This window comes from Epinephelus lanceolatus, chromosome 5 (genome assembly GCF_041903045.1).
Source record: "Epinephelus lanceolatus isolate andai-2023 chromosome 5, ASM4190304v1, whole genome shotgun sequence".
NCBI classification, from domain to species: domain Eukaryota; kingdom Metazoa; phylum Chordata; class Actinopteri; order Perciformes; family Serranidae; genus Epinephelus; species Epinephelus lanceolatus.
This window is the reverse complement of record NC_135738.1, coordinates 466193-480352: the sequence shown is the minus strand read 5'-3', so window position 1 is coordinate 480352 and position 14160 is coordinate 466193. Positions and strand designations below refer to the sequence as shown.

The following is a 14160-nucleotide window of genomic DNA, read 5'->3' as shown; positions in this document are numbered from 1 at the left end:
AAACGTAGATTCAGTAAGATTGTTATTCACGTCGGCGGCAATGACACCCGGTTACGCCAATCGGAGGTCACTAAAATTAATATTGCCTCGGTGTGTGAATATGCAAAAACGATGTCGGACTCCGTAGTTTTCTCTGGACCCCTCCCAAATCTGACCAGTGATGACATGTTTAGCCGCATGTCATCATTTAATCGCTGGCTGTCCAGGTGGTGTCCAGCAAACGATGTGGGTTTTGTTAATAATTGGCAAACTTTCTGGGGAAAACCTGGTCTTATTAGGAGAGACGGCATTCACCCCACTTTGGATGGAGCTGCTCTCATTTCTAGGAACCTGGCAAATTTTATTAGTAATTTAAATCCCTGACAACCCAGAGTTGAGACCAGGACAGAGAGTTGCAGTCCTAAACGCCTCTCTGAGCTTCTAGTTCAGTTACCCAGCCATAGTTTTCATAGTTTTATACAAACGGTGTCTGTCCCCCGACCACCTAAATTATTTAAATCTAAAATTAAACAAAGAGGAGTTGTGCATAACAACCTCATAAAAATTAAAACCTCTTCTGTGACAGAAAGACAAAACAGGAGAATTAAATGCGGACTGTTAAATATCAGGTCTCTATCGTCTAAAGCAGTGTTAGTAAACGAATTAATATCAGATAATCATATTGATTTACTCAGTCTCACTGAAACCTGGCTGTGTCAAGATGAATATGTTAGTCTAAATGAGTCCACTCCTCCCAGTCATAATAATACCCACATTCCTCGAGGCAGCGGCTGAGGAGGGGGAGTTGCAGCCATTTTTAACTCTAGTCTGTTAATCAGCCCTAAACCTAAACTAGATTATAATTCATTTGAAAGCCTCGTTCTTAGTGTTTTACATCCGACCTGGAAAACCTCGCAGCCACTTTTATTTGTTATAGTGTACCGTGCTCCTGGCCCGTATTCTGAATTTGTATCTGAATTCTCAGAGTTTTTATCCAGTGTAGTTCTTAAATCAGATAAAGTTATTATTGTAGGCGATTTTAACATTCATGTCGACGTTGATAATGACTCCCTGGCTACCGCGTTTATCTCATTAATAGACTCCATTGGCTTCAGTCAGGGTGTACATGAACCCACTCATTGTTTTAACCATACCCTCGATCTAGTTCTGACGTATGGAATTGAAATTGATAACCTAAAAGTCTTTCCACAGAATCCCTTGCTATCAGATCATTATCTGATTACTTTTGATTTCTTTTTACTCGATTACACGCCACTCAGCAACAGTTACTATACTAGATGTTTATCAGATAGTGCTGTCACAAAATTTAAGGAAAAGATTACTTCGTCGTTAAATTCAATACCAATACCTTCAGTAACAGAGGTTTCCCGTGCCGACTTTAACCTCTCCCAAATTGATCATTTTGTTGATAGCGACGTAGGCTCGCTGCGAACAACGCTCGACTCTGTAGCTCCTCTTAAAAAGAAGTTAACAAAGCAAAGAAAGTTTGCTCCTTGGTATAACTCTCAAACCCGTAGGTTAAAACAAATATCGCGAAAATTTGAAAGGAATTGGCGATTAACCAAACTGGAAGAATCTCGTTTAATCTGGACAGACAGTCTCAAAACTTATAAGAGGGGCCTCCGCAATGCCAGAGCAAACTATTACTCAGCATTAATAGAAGAAAACAAGAACAACCCCAGGTTTCTTTTCAGCACTGTAGCCAGGCTGACTGAGAGTCAAAGCTCTATTGAGCCTTGTATTCCTTTAGCCCTTAGCAGTAATGATTTTATGAGCTTTTTTAATGACAAAATTCTAACTATTAGAGGCAAAATTCATGACCTCCTGTCCTCAGATAGTACCTATCTAACCTCAAACACAGCTGTAAGACCTAATATATATTTAGATTGCTTCTCCCCAATTTCTCTTCAAGAATTGACCGCAGTGATTTCTTCATCTAAATCATCAACATGTCTCTTAGACCCCATCCCAACTAGGCTACTTAAGGAGGTCTTTCCTTTAGTTAACACTCATATATTAGATATGATCAATATATCCTTATTAACAGGCTATGTACCACAGTCTTTTAAGGTAGCTGTAATTAAACCTCTACTAAAAAAGCCCACCCTGGATCCAGAGGTGTTAGCCAACTATAGACCAATATCTAATCTTCCCTTTATGTCAAAGATCCTTGAGAAAGTAGTCGCAGACCAGCTGTGTGATTTTCTCCATGATAATAATTTATTTGAGGAATTTCAGTCAGGATTTAGAGTGCATCATAGCACTGAGACAGCTCTAGTTAAAATTACAAATGACCTTCTGATTGCTTCAGACAAAGGACTCGTCTCTGTTCTTGTTTTATTAGATCTTAGTGCGGCGTTTGACACAATTGACCATCAAATTCTACTGCAGAGACTGGATCACTTAATTGGCCTAAAAGGTTCAGCACTAAGCTGGTTTAAATCTTATTTATCTGATCGTTTTTAATTTGTTGACGTTCGTAATGAATCATCCTTACGTACCAAAGTTTGTTTTGGAGTTCCGCAAGGTTCTGTGCTCGGACCAATCCTATTTACTCTATATATGCTTCCTTTAGGTAACATCATTAGAAATCACTCTATAAATTTCCATTGTTATGCGGATGATACACAGTTGTATTTATCGATGAAGCCAGAAGAAAGTAATCAATTAACTAAACTCCATAACTGCCTTAAAGACATAAAAAACTGGATGAGCACCAATTTCCTGATGTTAAATTCAGACAAAACTGAAGTTATTGTTCTTGGCCCCAAACAACTCAGAGACTCTTTATCTGATGACATAGTTTCTCCAGATGGCATTGCTCTGGCCTCTAGCACTACCGTAAGAAACCTCGGAGTAATATTTGATCAAGATTTGCCTTTTAATTCTCATTTAAAGCAAACCTCACGGACTGCATTTTTTCATCTGCGTAATATTGCGAAAATTAGGCCTATCCTGACCCGAAAAGATGCAGAAAAATTGGTCCACGCTTTTGTTACCTCAAGGCTGGATTACTGTAACTCTCTATTATCAGGTAGCTCTAGTAAGTCCTTAAAAACTCTCCAGCTAATTCAGAATGCAGCAGCTCGTGTACTAACAGGAACTAAGAAACGAGATCATATTTCTCCTGATTTAGCTTCTCTGCACTGGCTCCCTGTAAAATCCAGAATTGAATTTAAAATCCTACTGTTAACTTATAAAGCTCTAAATGGTCAAGCTCCGTCATATCTTAGAGAGCTCATAGTGCCATATTATCCCACCAGAACACTGCGCTCTGAGAACGCAGGGTTACTCGTGGTCCCTAAAGTCTCCAAAAGTAGATCAGGAGCCAGAGCCTTCAGCTATCAGGCTCCTCTCCTGTGGAATCATCTTCCTGTTACGGTCCGGGAGGCAGACACCGTCTCCACAATTAAGACTAGACTTAAGACTTTCCTCTTTGATAAAGCTTATAGTTAGGGCTGGCTCAGGCTTGCCCTGTACCAGCCCCTAGTTAGGCTGACTTAGGCCTAGTCTGCCGGAGGACCCCCTATAATACACCGGGCTCCCTCTCTCTCCTCTCTCTCTCTCTCTCTCTCTCTCTCTCTCTCTCTCTCTCTCTCTCGTATCCTATTACTGCATCTTGCTAACTCGGCCATTCTGGATGTCACTAACTCGGCTTCTTCTCCGGAGCCTTTGTGCTCCACTGTCTCTCAGATTAACTCATATCACAGCGGTGCCTGGACAGCGTGACGTGTGTGGTTGTGCTGCTGCCGTGGTCCTGCCAGATGCCTCCTGCTGCTGCTGCCATCATTAGTCATTAGTCATACTTCTACTGTTATTATACACATATGACTATTGTCACACATGTATACTGTCAGATATTAATACATACTTTCAACATATTGTACCACAGTAGCCAGAACTATAACTATAATATTATTACTTTCATTAATGTTGTTGTAAGCTACTGTCATTACCTGCATCTCTCTCTCTCTCTCTCTCTCTCTCTCTCTCTCTCTCTGTCTCATTGTGTCATATGGATTACTGTTAATTTATTATGCTGATCTGTTCTGTACGACATCTATTGCACGTCTGTCCGTCCTGGAAGAGGGATCCCTCCTCAGTTGCTCTTCCTGAGGTTTCTACCGTTTTTTTTTCCCCGTTAAAGGTTTTTTTTGGGGGAGTTTTTCCTGATCAGCTGTGAGGGTCATAAGGACAGAGGGATGTCGTATGCTGTAAAGCCCTGTGAGGCAAATTGTGATTTGTGATATTGGGCTTTATAAATAAAATTGAATTGAATTGAATTGAATAGTACACGTGCTGCTGCATTCTGAATTAGCTGGAGAGTTTTTAAGGACTTACTAGAGCTACCTGATAATAGAGAGTTACAGTAATCCAGCCTTGAGATATCAAAAGCGTGGACCAATTTTTCTGCATCTTTTCGGGTCAGGATAGGCCTAATTTTCGCAATATTATGCAGATGAAAAAATGCAGTCTGTGAGGTTTGTTTTAAATGAGAATTAAAAGACAAATCTTGATCAAATGTTACTCCGAGGTTTCTTACAGTAGTGCTAGAGGCCAGAGCAATGCCATCTAGAGAAACTATGTCATCAGATAAAGAGTCTCTGAGTTGTTTGGGGCCAAGAACAATAACTTCAGTTTTGTCTGAATTTAACATCAGGAAATTGGTGCTCATCCAGTTTTTATGTCTCTAAGGTTATACTATGCTATGTCAGTTTTTTTTAATGAAAGTTCGATGTCATACTATACTATGTCATTTTTTTTATCACATTTTGTCATCATTCTATCCTAAGACATTTTTCATGAAATTATGACATCATAGTATACTATGACATAATTTAAGAAATTTACACATCATATGATACTATGACATTTATTTTAAAATTTTGTCATCATGCCATTCTAAATTTTTCAGGAACTTTTTGATGTCATACTATTGTATTACATTTTTTATGTTTTTTTTTCTTTTATTACATAATATAATATTTCCTCCTATTTCTTTGTTGTCATGCTCTTCTATATTTCAGTGGTTCCAATAACGGGAGCCAACCCATGCTTGAGCGCATCACAACGAAGTGTGCCCACATGAAACCAAAATAACTTTTCATCTCACCTTCACATTTGACTGCTGTTGATTTGTAGATAATTTTAAACTATGTCCATCAATTTGATTGAATTTTTTGTACACTGTAAAAATAATCAATTAGTGAAATCTGCAGTGCTCATAAACTGAGAATGACTTTCCAGTGATATAAGAGACATTTTGTGTTCAGTAATTTAACTTTAAATTCAATTTACAGTATTTACACTTTCAATATAAGAGATTGAGTTTATATTATGTTTTTATTATAATTTTTGACTCGGGCACATTAAAATTTTTAAATGTTTTTTAAATGTTTTTCTGAGGCTTCATCTCTGTATGTTCAGTCACCAGCAGCTTCAACGAGCAGGAAATCCTCCAGACTGAATGTAAAAATGTGAATCATGTCAGTCTCATCCTACAATAAGTTCACATATATATAGGTGAACACATCAATCTATGAAATGATGACTGCACTGAAACAAATTGCGCTCTCCTTTATTACGGCCCTAAAAGCTTCACACACGCACACACACACACACACACACACACACACACACAGTTGTGCACACACAGAAACAATCTGTCAACTTGCAAACAGCTAAATGTTCATCCTGCAGAAAGGAAAAAGGAAATGTAAATTATGATGACTTATTTAACGAGATTAGCATGGCAACAGCACAAGTATGATTTCAAACACCCCTCCCAGCTAAAAGCCACGCTGCGCACGCACACACACACACACACACACACACACATCAGTGCACACAAAGGAGTGTGTGACAAACTCGCCGGCGCCCCTCGCAGGGTGACGCTACAGTTGATTTGGGAATTACAATTAGATTTATGATGTGGCTGCATATGGCTGAGCCCTCTGTTTCTCTCTCTCAAATGCTGGGATTGGCTGCAGCGAACACCGGCGCCGTGGCGTATACACCACAGCACAGTCAGAATGTGTGGCGTTACCTCACACACACACACACACACACACACAATGGAACAATAGGCCACATTTACTGTAATGGGCCACCAAAATATAAAGCCGGAGTGGAATAGCTCGACTTTGGAAACAGAAAGCCTTGTGTTGGAAATTATTAGATGCCTGGAAAGTAAGAGCACTATTTGGCGTAATGGAAATAATAATTCATGAAACACTACCTGTAACTTGTGCTCAGTCTTTTCACATGCTCAACACAATAGGTTTGAATGCTGCTCTGCACATCAACACTTTGATCTTTCCACAGCAGTCAGATGAAGAGTTGAAAAAATGAAGAGACAGATTTTTAGGGAAAATCTCAAGTTTTTAATTTTTATTTCTTTATTTTTTTTGATTGTCTTTCTCACCAAGTTGTACTGACACTTTTTAGAGCCAAAGCTGGCTAATAAATACAATGAAATGTTAAAACGCACAATTGAATTTCAAATACAATACTCATCACAAAATGTATGTGACCAGGAAACTGACGTCCCACTTCTGCAGGTCACAACTGACAAGAGCATGAGGTCTAAAGAGATCAGAGGTGACGTGACCCCTTCAGGCGGCACGAGAGCTGCGGCAACAAAACTTGCTTCGGTAAATGAAATGCTTCTAAAGAAATGACATTTTACTTGTGCCTGGCGTGTCTGAGGCATCCTATTGAGTCCAAACATGTGACTTTGACTGTTCTAATTTATCATGTTGAAAATCAAACAACATCTTCACATTAGTCCATACTTAAAAAAACAACATAGAATTTATATCCAGTGCTTAGGATGACAACAACAGAAATGTCTATGCATGAGGCTTTTTTTTTCTTTTCCTGCAATGCGAGTAAAAACCAAAGTTCAGTCCCAGCTTGTGAAGCTTTCTGAGTAAAGACTGCCAGGTATGGTCAGAGATATGAAGACGTGTGAAACAGCTGAACAGAAACCACCCGAGGTCCCAGGTGCTGAAAATATTCAGAATGCAGAGTGTGGTGAAAAGAGACAAAGAATATACTGTGTGTCGTCAGAGAAGTGACATTGGAGTAAAACAGAGCAAAAAGCGTGCACGGCGCTGAGCACAAGGCCGCGCTGACACAAGAGGAGAACATCTCAGTTCAGACTGTGGAAAAACTCTGCAGCTTTTTTTCCTCCATTCTTCTCTTAATAATTTACTTGTCTTCAAAATATACATGCACTGTAGAAAAGGTACCCTCTTTGAAATAACAGACCTCTTTTTGCAGCTCAATAAATTCTTTCTTAAAACACATGTTTGGTGAATCTGTCCCACGTGATGCTCAGAAGACATTTACAAATATGAACAGGCTAATAATAAAAATAGGAACATTTTGTACCGATTCAAAACACAATTCAAAATACAGCCAAGGGATCCAGAATATTAGAAACTCTCATCCTACAGCAGGTAACTGTGGCGCTGCTAGACCCCGCCCCTCTGCCCGCCGCCCGCTGCTGACTGGACACGTTTAAGTGTTAAAGTGTCTCAGCAGAAATGAAGCCAAATAAATGTTTGTACCTTTGGCCAGATTGGAAGGGATAAACTCAAACACTGAAGGTCGGCATTTGGTTGCGCCTCTCTGAACCTACAGCACAATGTGCCGAGTGTTTTGCCTCAAGGAACTGTGGGAAATGTGGTTCATAAAAGCACCAATGCAGTGAGTGGAACTGAGGAGCAGATCTCAGCATGGAGGAGCTGTCAGAGATTGAAGTGTGACATCACATCCTCACTGAGCTCTGCCGGTGATCGGGTCAGGAGGGGGGCCAGCAGTTACCGAGTCGGAGCATCATCATCATCATCATCATCATCACCACCATCATCATCATTATCATCATCACCATCATCATCATCATCAGATAGAAAAAGCTGATTGTATAAGACTTTTTTGCAGCATTGGAAGTTAAGACTACGACATCCCGAGTGTATGTGAATGTAGGTTTGGCACATTTGAAGTAAATCTGTACAATGCCTGGGTTCGTGCTTCCTTACACACCTACTCAGTAATAGTAATAATAGTAATAATAGTAATACTACTACTACTACTAATAATAATAATAATAATAATGTGATATAAGGGATTTTGCTCCCTTTATTTCATCGACAGTCTGAAAAGACCTACCACTCTTTCTGTATGAAAACGAAACAAAAAAAGAAACACATTCACAAGCTGGCACATCATACCTGAGCTGGGATATAAAAAAAACTCTAACAGTAATGTAATGTAAGCAGTCTGTCAGAAAACAAGATGGAGATGCACGGTGTACTGGTAAGAAACAAAAGTAAGACTATAAGATTACAATAGCTAGGATTTATATTAAAACTTTTCATATTTCAAGTTCCGACAGTCCAGAGTTCGTACAGGCAGCGACCTGTCAGAGGAAAACAGAACAAAAAGAAAACACAAAAAAAGTAAATACATGAAGATAAAAACGAAACCACTCCTTAAACATTTAAGACCAAATAGCTGTTGAAGACCAACTCCTGATGCTTCAAATCCATGCATGCTCTTTACAAACCACACAACAATGTGTTCGTCGCTCATGTGTCTCATCCTGTCTCATCCTGTCTCATCCTGTCTTCATCCTGTCTCTTCCTGTCCTCATCCTGTCTCTCTGTCTCCGTCTCTTCTCGGCTCCTGTTAAGATTGTCAGAGTTGAAGGAAACTGAAGTTTGTCGTCAGCTGGATGTCTGAATGTCTGTCAGCTTGTTTTTCTCGGGTCACATTTTGTCCATCGGCCGTCTTCTTCAAATGGACGTCCATCAACTGTCCGAGAACTCAGTGAGCATGTGAATCCTGTCTGGGCATGCTCAGTGCGTGATGCCACATGTCCTGAAGGTCTTTATAATAAACTGTGATTTTAAAAAGTGTCTCTGAGTAGAACAGGAGTTTTGTTTTTTCTCTTTTTACAACCGACACCCTGAGCGCGCTCAGTTGGCGCTGACGGCCTCCTGTGTCTCGTGGTCGCTGCTATAGTCTGACTTGGGCTCGTCCTCAAAGTCCTCGTACATGTCCATGTCGTCGTCTCCGTTGGCGGGGTCGCTGGGCAGATCCAAGGCTCCCATACCGCCACCATTGCTGCCTCCGCCGCCGGGCTCGGACTTCATCCCGTACGTGCTCTGAATGACCGGGATGGCGGGTTCGGGGCTGGCTGAGTTGCTGGAGCAGTCTGAGGTCAGGTGCGGGGACGGTGTGGCTGTCGTTGCCATGGTAATGGCACCCGGGTAAACTCCCACTCCGCCTGGGCTGCTGCCGAGAGGCATCGGTGGCTGAGGCCTGAAAGACAAGACAGGAAGAGGGTTTTTCTCTCTCGTGTCTCAAAGGTGAGCAAAGAATAAAAAAATGGAGAAAAGACCGGAGCAGCTAGCACACACACACGCACACACACACACGCACGCACACACACGCACGCACGACACACACACACACGCACACACACACACGTGCACACACGCACGCACGCACACACACGCACGCACACACGCACACACACACACACACACACGCACGCACACGCACGCACGCACGCACGCACGCACGCACGCACACACACACACACACGCACCACAGTGTATAGTGTAACTTTAGCTTATTTTAACACATTTAAATCTAAATTTTCAGACATGTTATTAACTTTTTTTTTGTCTGTTCCATTAATACTTTTTGAACATTTTAATAATTGTTTCTGACATTTAATCATAATTTTTTCCAGAATTTTTCTAAACTTTTTTGACAAGTATTTTTTTGACATTTTTTTCAAAAAACAAAATTTGAAAATATTTTTCGACCATTTTAATTATGTTTTTTAGAAATGTTTTTTCATGATAATAATTGCATTAGTTTAATTAGTGTTCCCCTCTATGTTGAGCTTCACAGTAGAAGTAATAACCCTGCAGCATCACTCAGTGTGTGAAGCTGTTGCAGCGTAAGTTGTAGCCTGTGATTGTGTCATCCAACAGTCTGCAGGCATCAAACTGGATGTTTATTAGAGTCATGTTGCACAGTGCACAGCTGCACTAAATTTAGAAGACTGATCAAATCTCACAATCTGTAGGAGGATTAAAGCCGGACCACAGTGGTGGACTGACCAACAGACAAAGACAGGCTGCATGTAAATCTTTTTTCTCTTTAAATAATGAAATAATAAAAACAAACAGGTCACAGGAACATATCAGCTGGTTAGTGCCAGATGAGTGTTTGATCAGACTCTGATTCATTCTCAGCTCCTTTGAACAAAAACATGAATTGTGAAGCCACTTAAAGAGCAGAGCTCCTCGTCAGGTCGGGCATGTCCTGACACAGAGCGCTCGCTGCCAGCTCACAGCAGCTAAATAACCTGTTCACATAGAATAGAGGAGGAATGAGGGTGACGGCCCATCAGTCAAAGGGCCCCTCTGGCTCCTCACTGAGCCTCATAAAGCAGGAAAACTGCTGTCACTTTTCTCACCTAACAGTTTTCCCTCCTCCGTCTCCTGAAACAATTACAGCCGTCCGCTCTGACAGACTCATTTTCACATTAGACGCTTTAAAACAACACTGGTTTAGTTGTGTGGAATGTGCCAGTAACTGGTCGAGTGCCGGCTCCCAGTAGCTATTTGATTTAGCAGTGATTGAAAGAGCAGGCTCAGAGAATCAGGAGCGTTTTTCTGCAGTTACTGACCACACACAGTAAATGTGGCATTCAGCCCGTGACGTCTGCCTGGCTCTCGCTCCCTCTTAAACATCTGCTTACATTTCATATTCCACTATGTCTGTCTGTGTCCAATTTCACTGCCCGCAAGCGCCCAGCATTGTCCTAATTTAATAAATGACAAGCTATTAAAAATCGCTCCTATTCAAAGCCGTGGCCTCTGGTAAATCCATCTGAAGCCCAGGCCACTGTGATGGCTTTAAACACATCCATGGCTGGTTCCTATTAAGACAATGCCACTGTTTTTCCCCCTCTCTGCACCCACTACACTGAACACAACGCTCCTCAGCAAACCTTTAAAAGCTTTCACAGAAACAAGCAGAAGGTTGCACCAGGAGACCTCTACTGAATAAACCCTGATGGTCACCCCTCAATCCTCCAGGAAAAATCGGTCTTTTATATTGATGCTGTGACACACGGTAAGAAAAAAGACCTGAGATAAAGTGCAGAGAAACAACATAATTAAAAAATAAACCCTGACTGAAATGCCCCCAAATCCTCTTTATGAATAACAGTATCTTTATCCTGCTGAATGTGTTTGATAAAAAACCCACGGTGAGGTCAAGGTGGCGAGCGCGATGGGAAGTTTAACTGAACTGAGAGGTCGCAGGAGCAACAGTAAATTAGTCAAAGTGTTATTGAGCGACATACAAAGCGTGTGTGTGAGCCGAGGCTCGTCGCTGTCGCTGCACACACTGATGGAGGAAAATGTTTCTGTGGAAAAATACCTGGAGGTGCACTTTGAAACTTTATATAAGACACTGCGTGTTCATTGTGTTACATACAGACACAGGAAGCTGACTGTGATGTTCAGGGTCAGCTGACAACACACACGCACACACACACACACACACACACACACACACACACACACATGTAGACTTAGTTTGGTCTGGCTGAGTTTGGCATCTTGGATTTTTGGATTCTGAGTCGACCACGTTTGGACATACAGTATTTAGTGTAGAAATTCAGCCCTGCACAGCTGAGAGGGAATCAGCTTCAGAGCAGGGCTGGCTGATCTGGACATAATCTAATATCACAATATATTTGACCAAAGAACTGGGTGTTGATATGGTGAGGATACTGTGGGGCTGACTGTTGGTGCTTTCACACTCACATTTGTTACAACCATCAGTAATGTGGATATAAATGTTAATAAGAGAAGAGTTCAGACAATAATGTCACTTTAAAACCAGGAAACTTTGGAAATTAAAAGATTCATAATCAAGACAGTACGTCGTCCCATATCATGATGTAGTTTGTATGTACAGTACCAGGCTGTAAACGTGTTGATTTCTACATGTTAACATGGAGGTCTGACTTGCTCTTGGAGCCAGCCTCTAGTGGACATTAGAGGAACTGCAGGATTGACGTCTGACGGTGCTCACCCGACAAAGAACTGCCTCATCTCCTGACGCCGTGACCTCATCATCTGCTTGTACTCTCCGATGCGCAGCTTCTTGCCGTCGATGATGCAGGTTCTCTTGGGCCGCGGCTTGTACTTGTAGTTGGGATATTTCTCCAGATGGATTTTACTCAGGCGGGCCTGCTCCTCGTAGTACGGCTGCTTCTCCTGGTTGGTCATGGATTTCCAGCGAGAGCCTGGAGAGGATGATGCAGATTAGTTTTTCTCTTTAGTTTAGCTTGACTCAGCTTGGTCATAAAACATATGTCAATATCTCAAATGTTTTCTGTGCAGATTTTCCTGGAAACAAAGAACAGACTCAAACAGAAGTAAACCCTCTCAGTCATCACTGATGACCTGCTAGAAGTGTGTGATGGTGTATTTATCTGCAGAGAGCCTGTTCTCTTCAGGCTGTGAGCACAGTGCACAGGTGAGGTCGGGCCTTATAGAAAGGTAGTGACCAGGTGTCAGATTGTAACCAGATCAAAGAGGAAGCTACAAACATCCTCAACACAGCGCTGAAAAACACCGACCAGAGACACTGACTGTCACCTTCACTGTCTCTGGTGATTCTGTTTACAGCCATCATCATCCTCACTGTGACCTCATCACATGTCCACGTTTGGTCATGGACTTTCCACGTCCACATATGACGTCCAAGGTACCCTGGGTGTGTTGGTTGTTGACGTTGTGGGACGCCGTGTCAACTTCAGCCTGTTACATGCATTGTCTGTTTTCAAAATACACTTCTGTTTTCACAGGAAATGTACAGTTTGATACAGTCTCTTTCAGAATAAAAGCACTACGTCGGTACAACACCACCAACTGATGTTTTTTTCCTTCAACACAAACAAACGTGGTTACGTTTAGCCCACATGCACACACACGTGGTTACGTTTAGCCAACACGCCAACACGCACACACACGTGGTTACGTTTAGCCAACACACACACGTGGTTACGTTTAGCCAACACGCCAACACGCACACACACGTGGTTACGTTTAGCCAACACACACACACGTGGTTACGTTTAGCCAACACACACACGTGGTTACGTTTAGCCAACACACACACACGTGGTTACGTTTAGCCAACACGCCAACACGCACACACACGTGGTTACGTTTAGCCAACACACACACCTGTGGTTACGTTTAGCCAACACACACACGTGGTTACGTTTAGCCAACACACACACATGTGGTTACGTTTAGCCAACACACACACGTGGTTACGTTTAGCCAAGACACACACACATGGTTACGTTTAGCCAACACACACACGTGGTTACGTTTAGCCAACACACACACGTGGTTACGTTTAGCCAACACAGACACGTGGTTATGTTTAGCCAACATACACACACATGGTTATGTTTAGCCAACACACACACGTGGTTACGTTTAGCCAACACACACACACGTGGTTACGTTTAGCCAACATGCCAACACGCACACACACGTGGTTACGTTTAGCCAACACACACACGTGGTTACGTTTAGCCAACACACACACACGTGGTTACGTTTAGCCAACACACACACGTTACGTTTAGTCAACACACACACGTGGTTACGTTTAGCCACCACACACACGTGGTTACGTTTAGCCACCACACACACACGTGGTTACGTTTAGCCAACACACACACACGTGATTACGTTTAGCCAACACACACACACGTGATTACGTTTAGCCAACACACACACATGGTTACGTTTAGCCAGCACACACACACGTGATTACGTTTAGCCAACACACACACACACGTGGTTACGTTTAGCCAACACACACACACACGTGGTTACGTTTAGTCAACACACACACGCGGTTACGTTTAGCCAACACACACACACACACGTGGTTACGTTTAGCCAACACACACACACGTGGTTACGTTTAGCCAACACACACACACGTGGTTACGTTTAGCCAACACACACACGTGGTTACGTTTAGCCGACACACACACGCGGTTACGTTTAGCCAACACACACACACACATCGTTA

General features: G+C 42.0%; 1 protein-coding gene across 4 annotated transcripts in view; it reads right to left on the bottom strand.

Annotated features, from left to right (window-relative positions):
• Positions 1–6360: 6360 nt before the first annotated feature.
• Positions 6361–14160, bottom strand: part of LOC117261997 (transcription factor SOX-6-like) — a 188190-nt gene continuing 180390 nt past the window's right edge. For all 4 annotated transcript variants that reach the window (XM_078167556.1, XM_078167559.1, XM_078167558.1 and 1 more), the window contains exons 15-16: positions 12133–12346; positions 6361–9330 (exon numbers count right to left, since the gene is read on the bottom strand). In XM_078167556.1, coding sequence (XP_078023682.1) covers positions 8985–9330; positions 12133–12346 — 560 coding nt within the window. In that variant the 3' untranslated portion in view covers positions 6361–8984. The remainder of the gene's footprint in view (positions 9331–12132; positions 12347–14160) is intronic.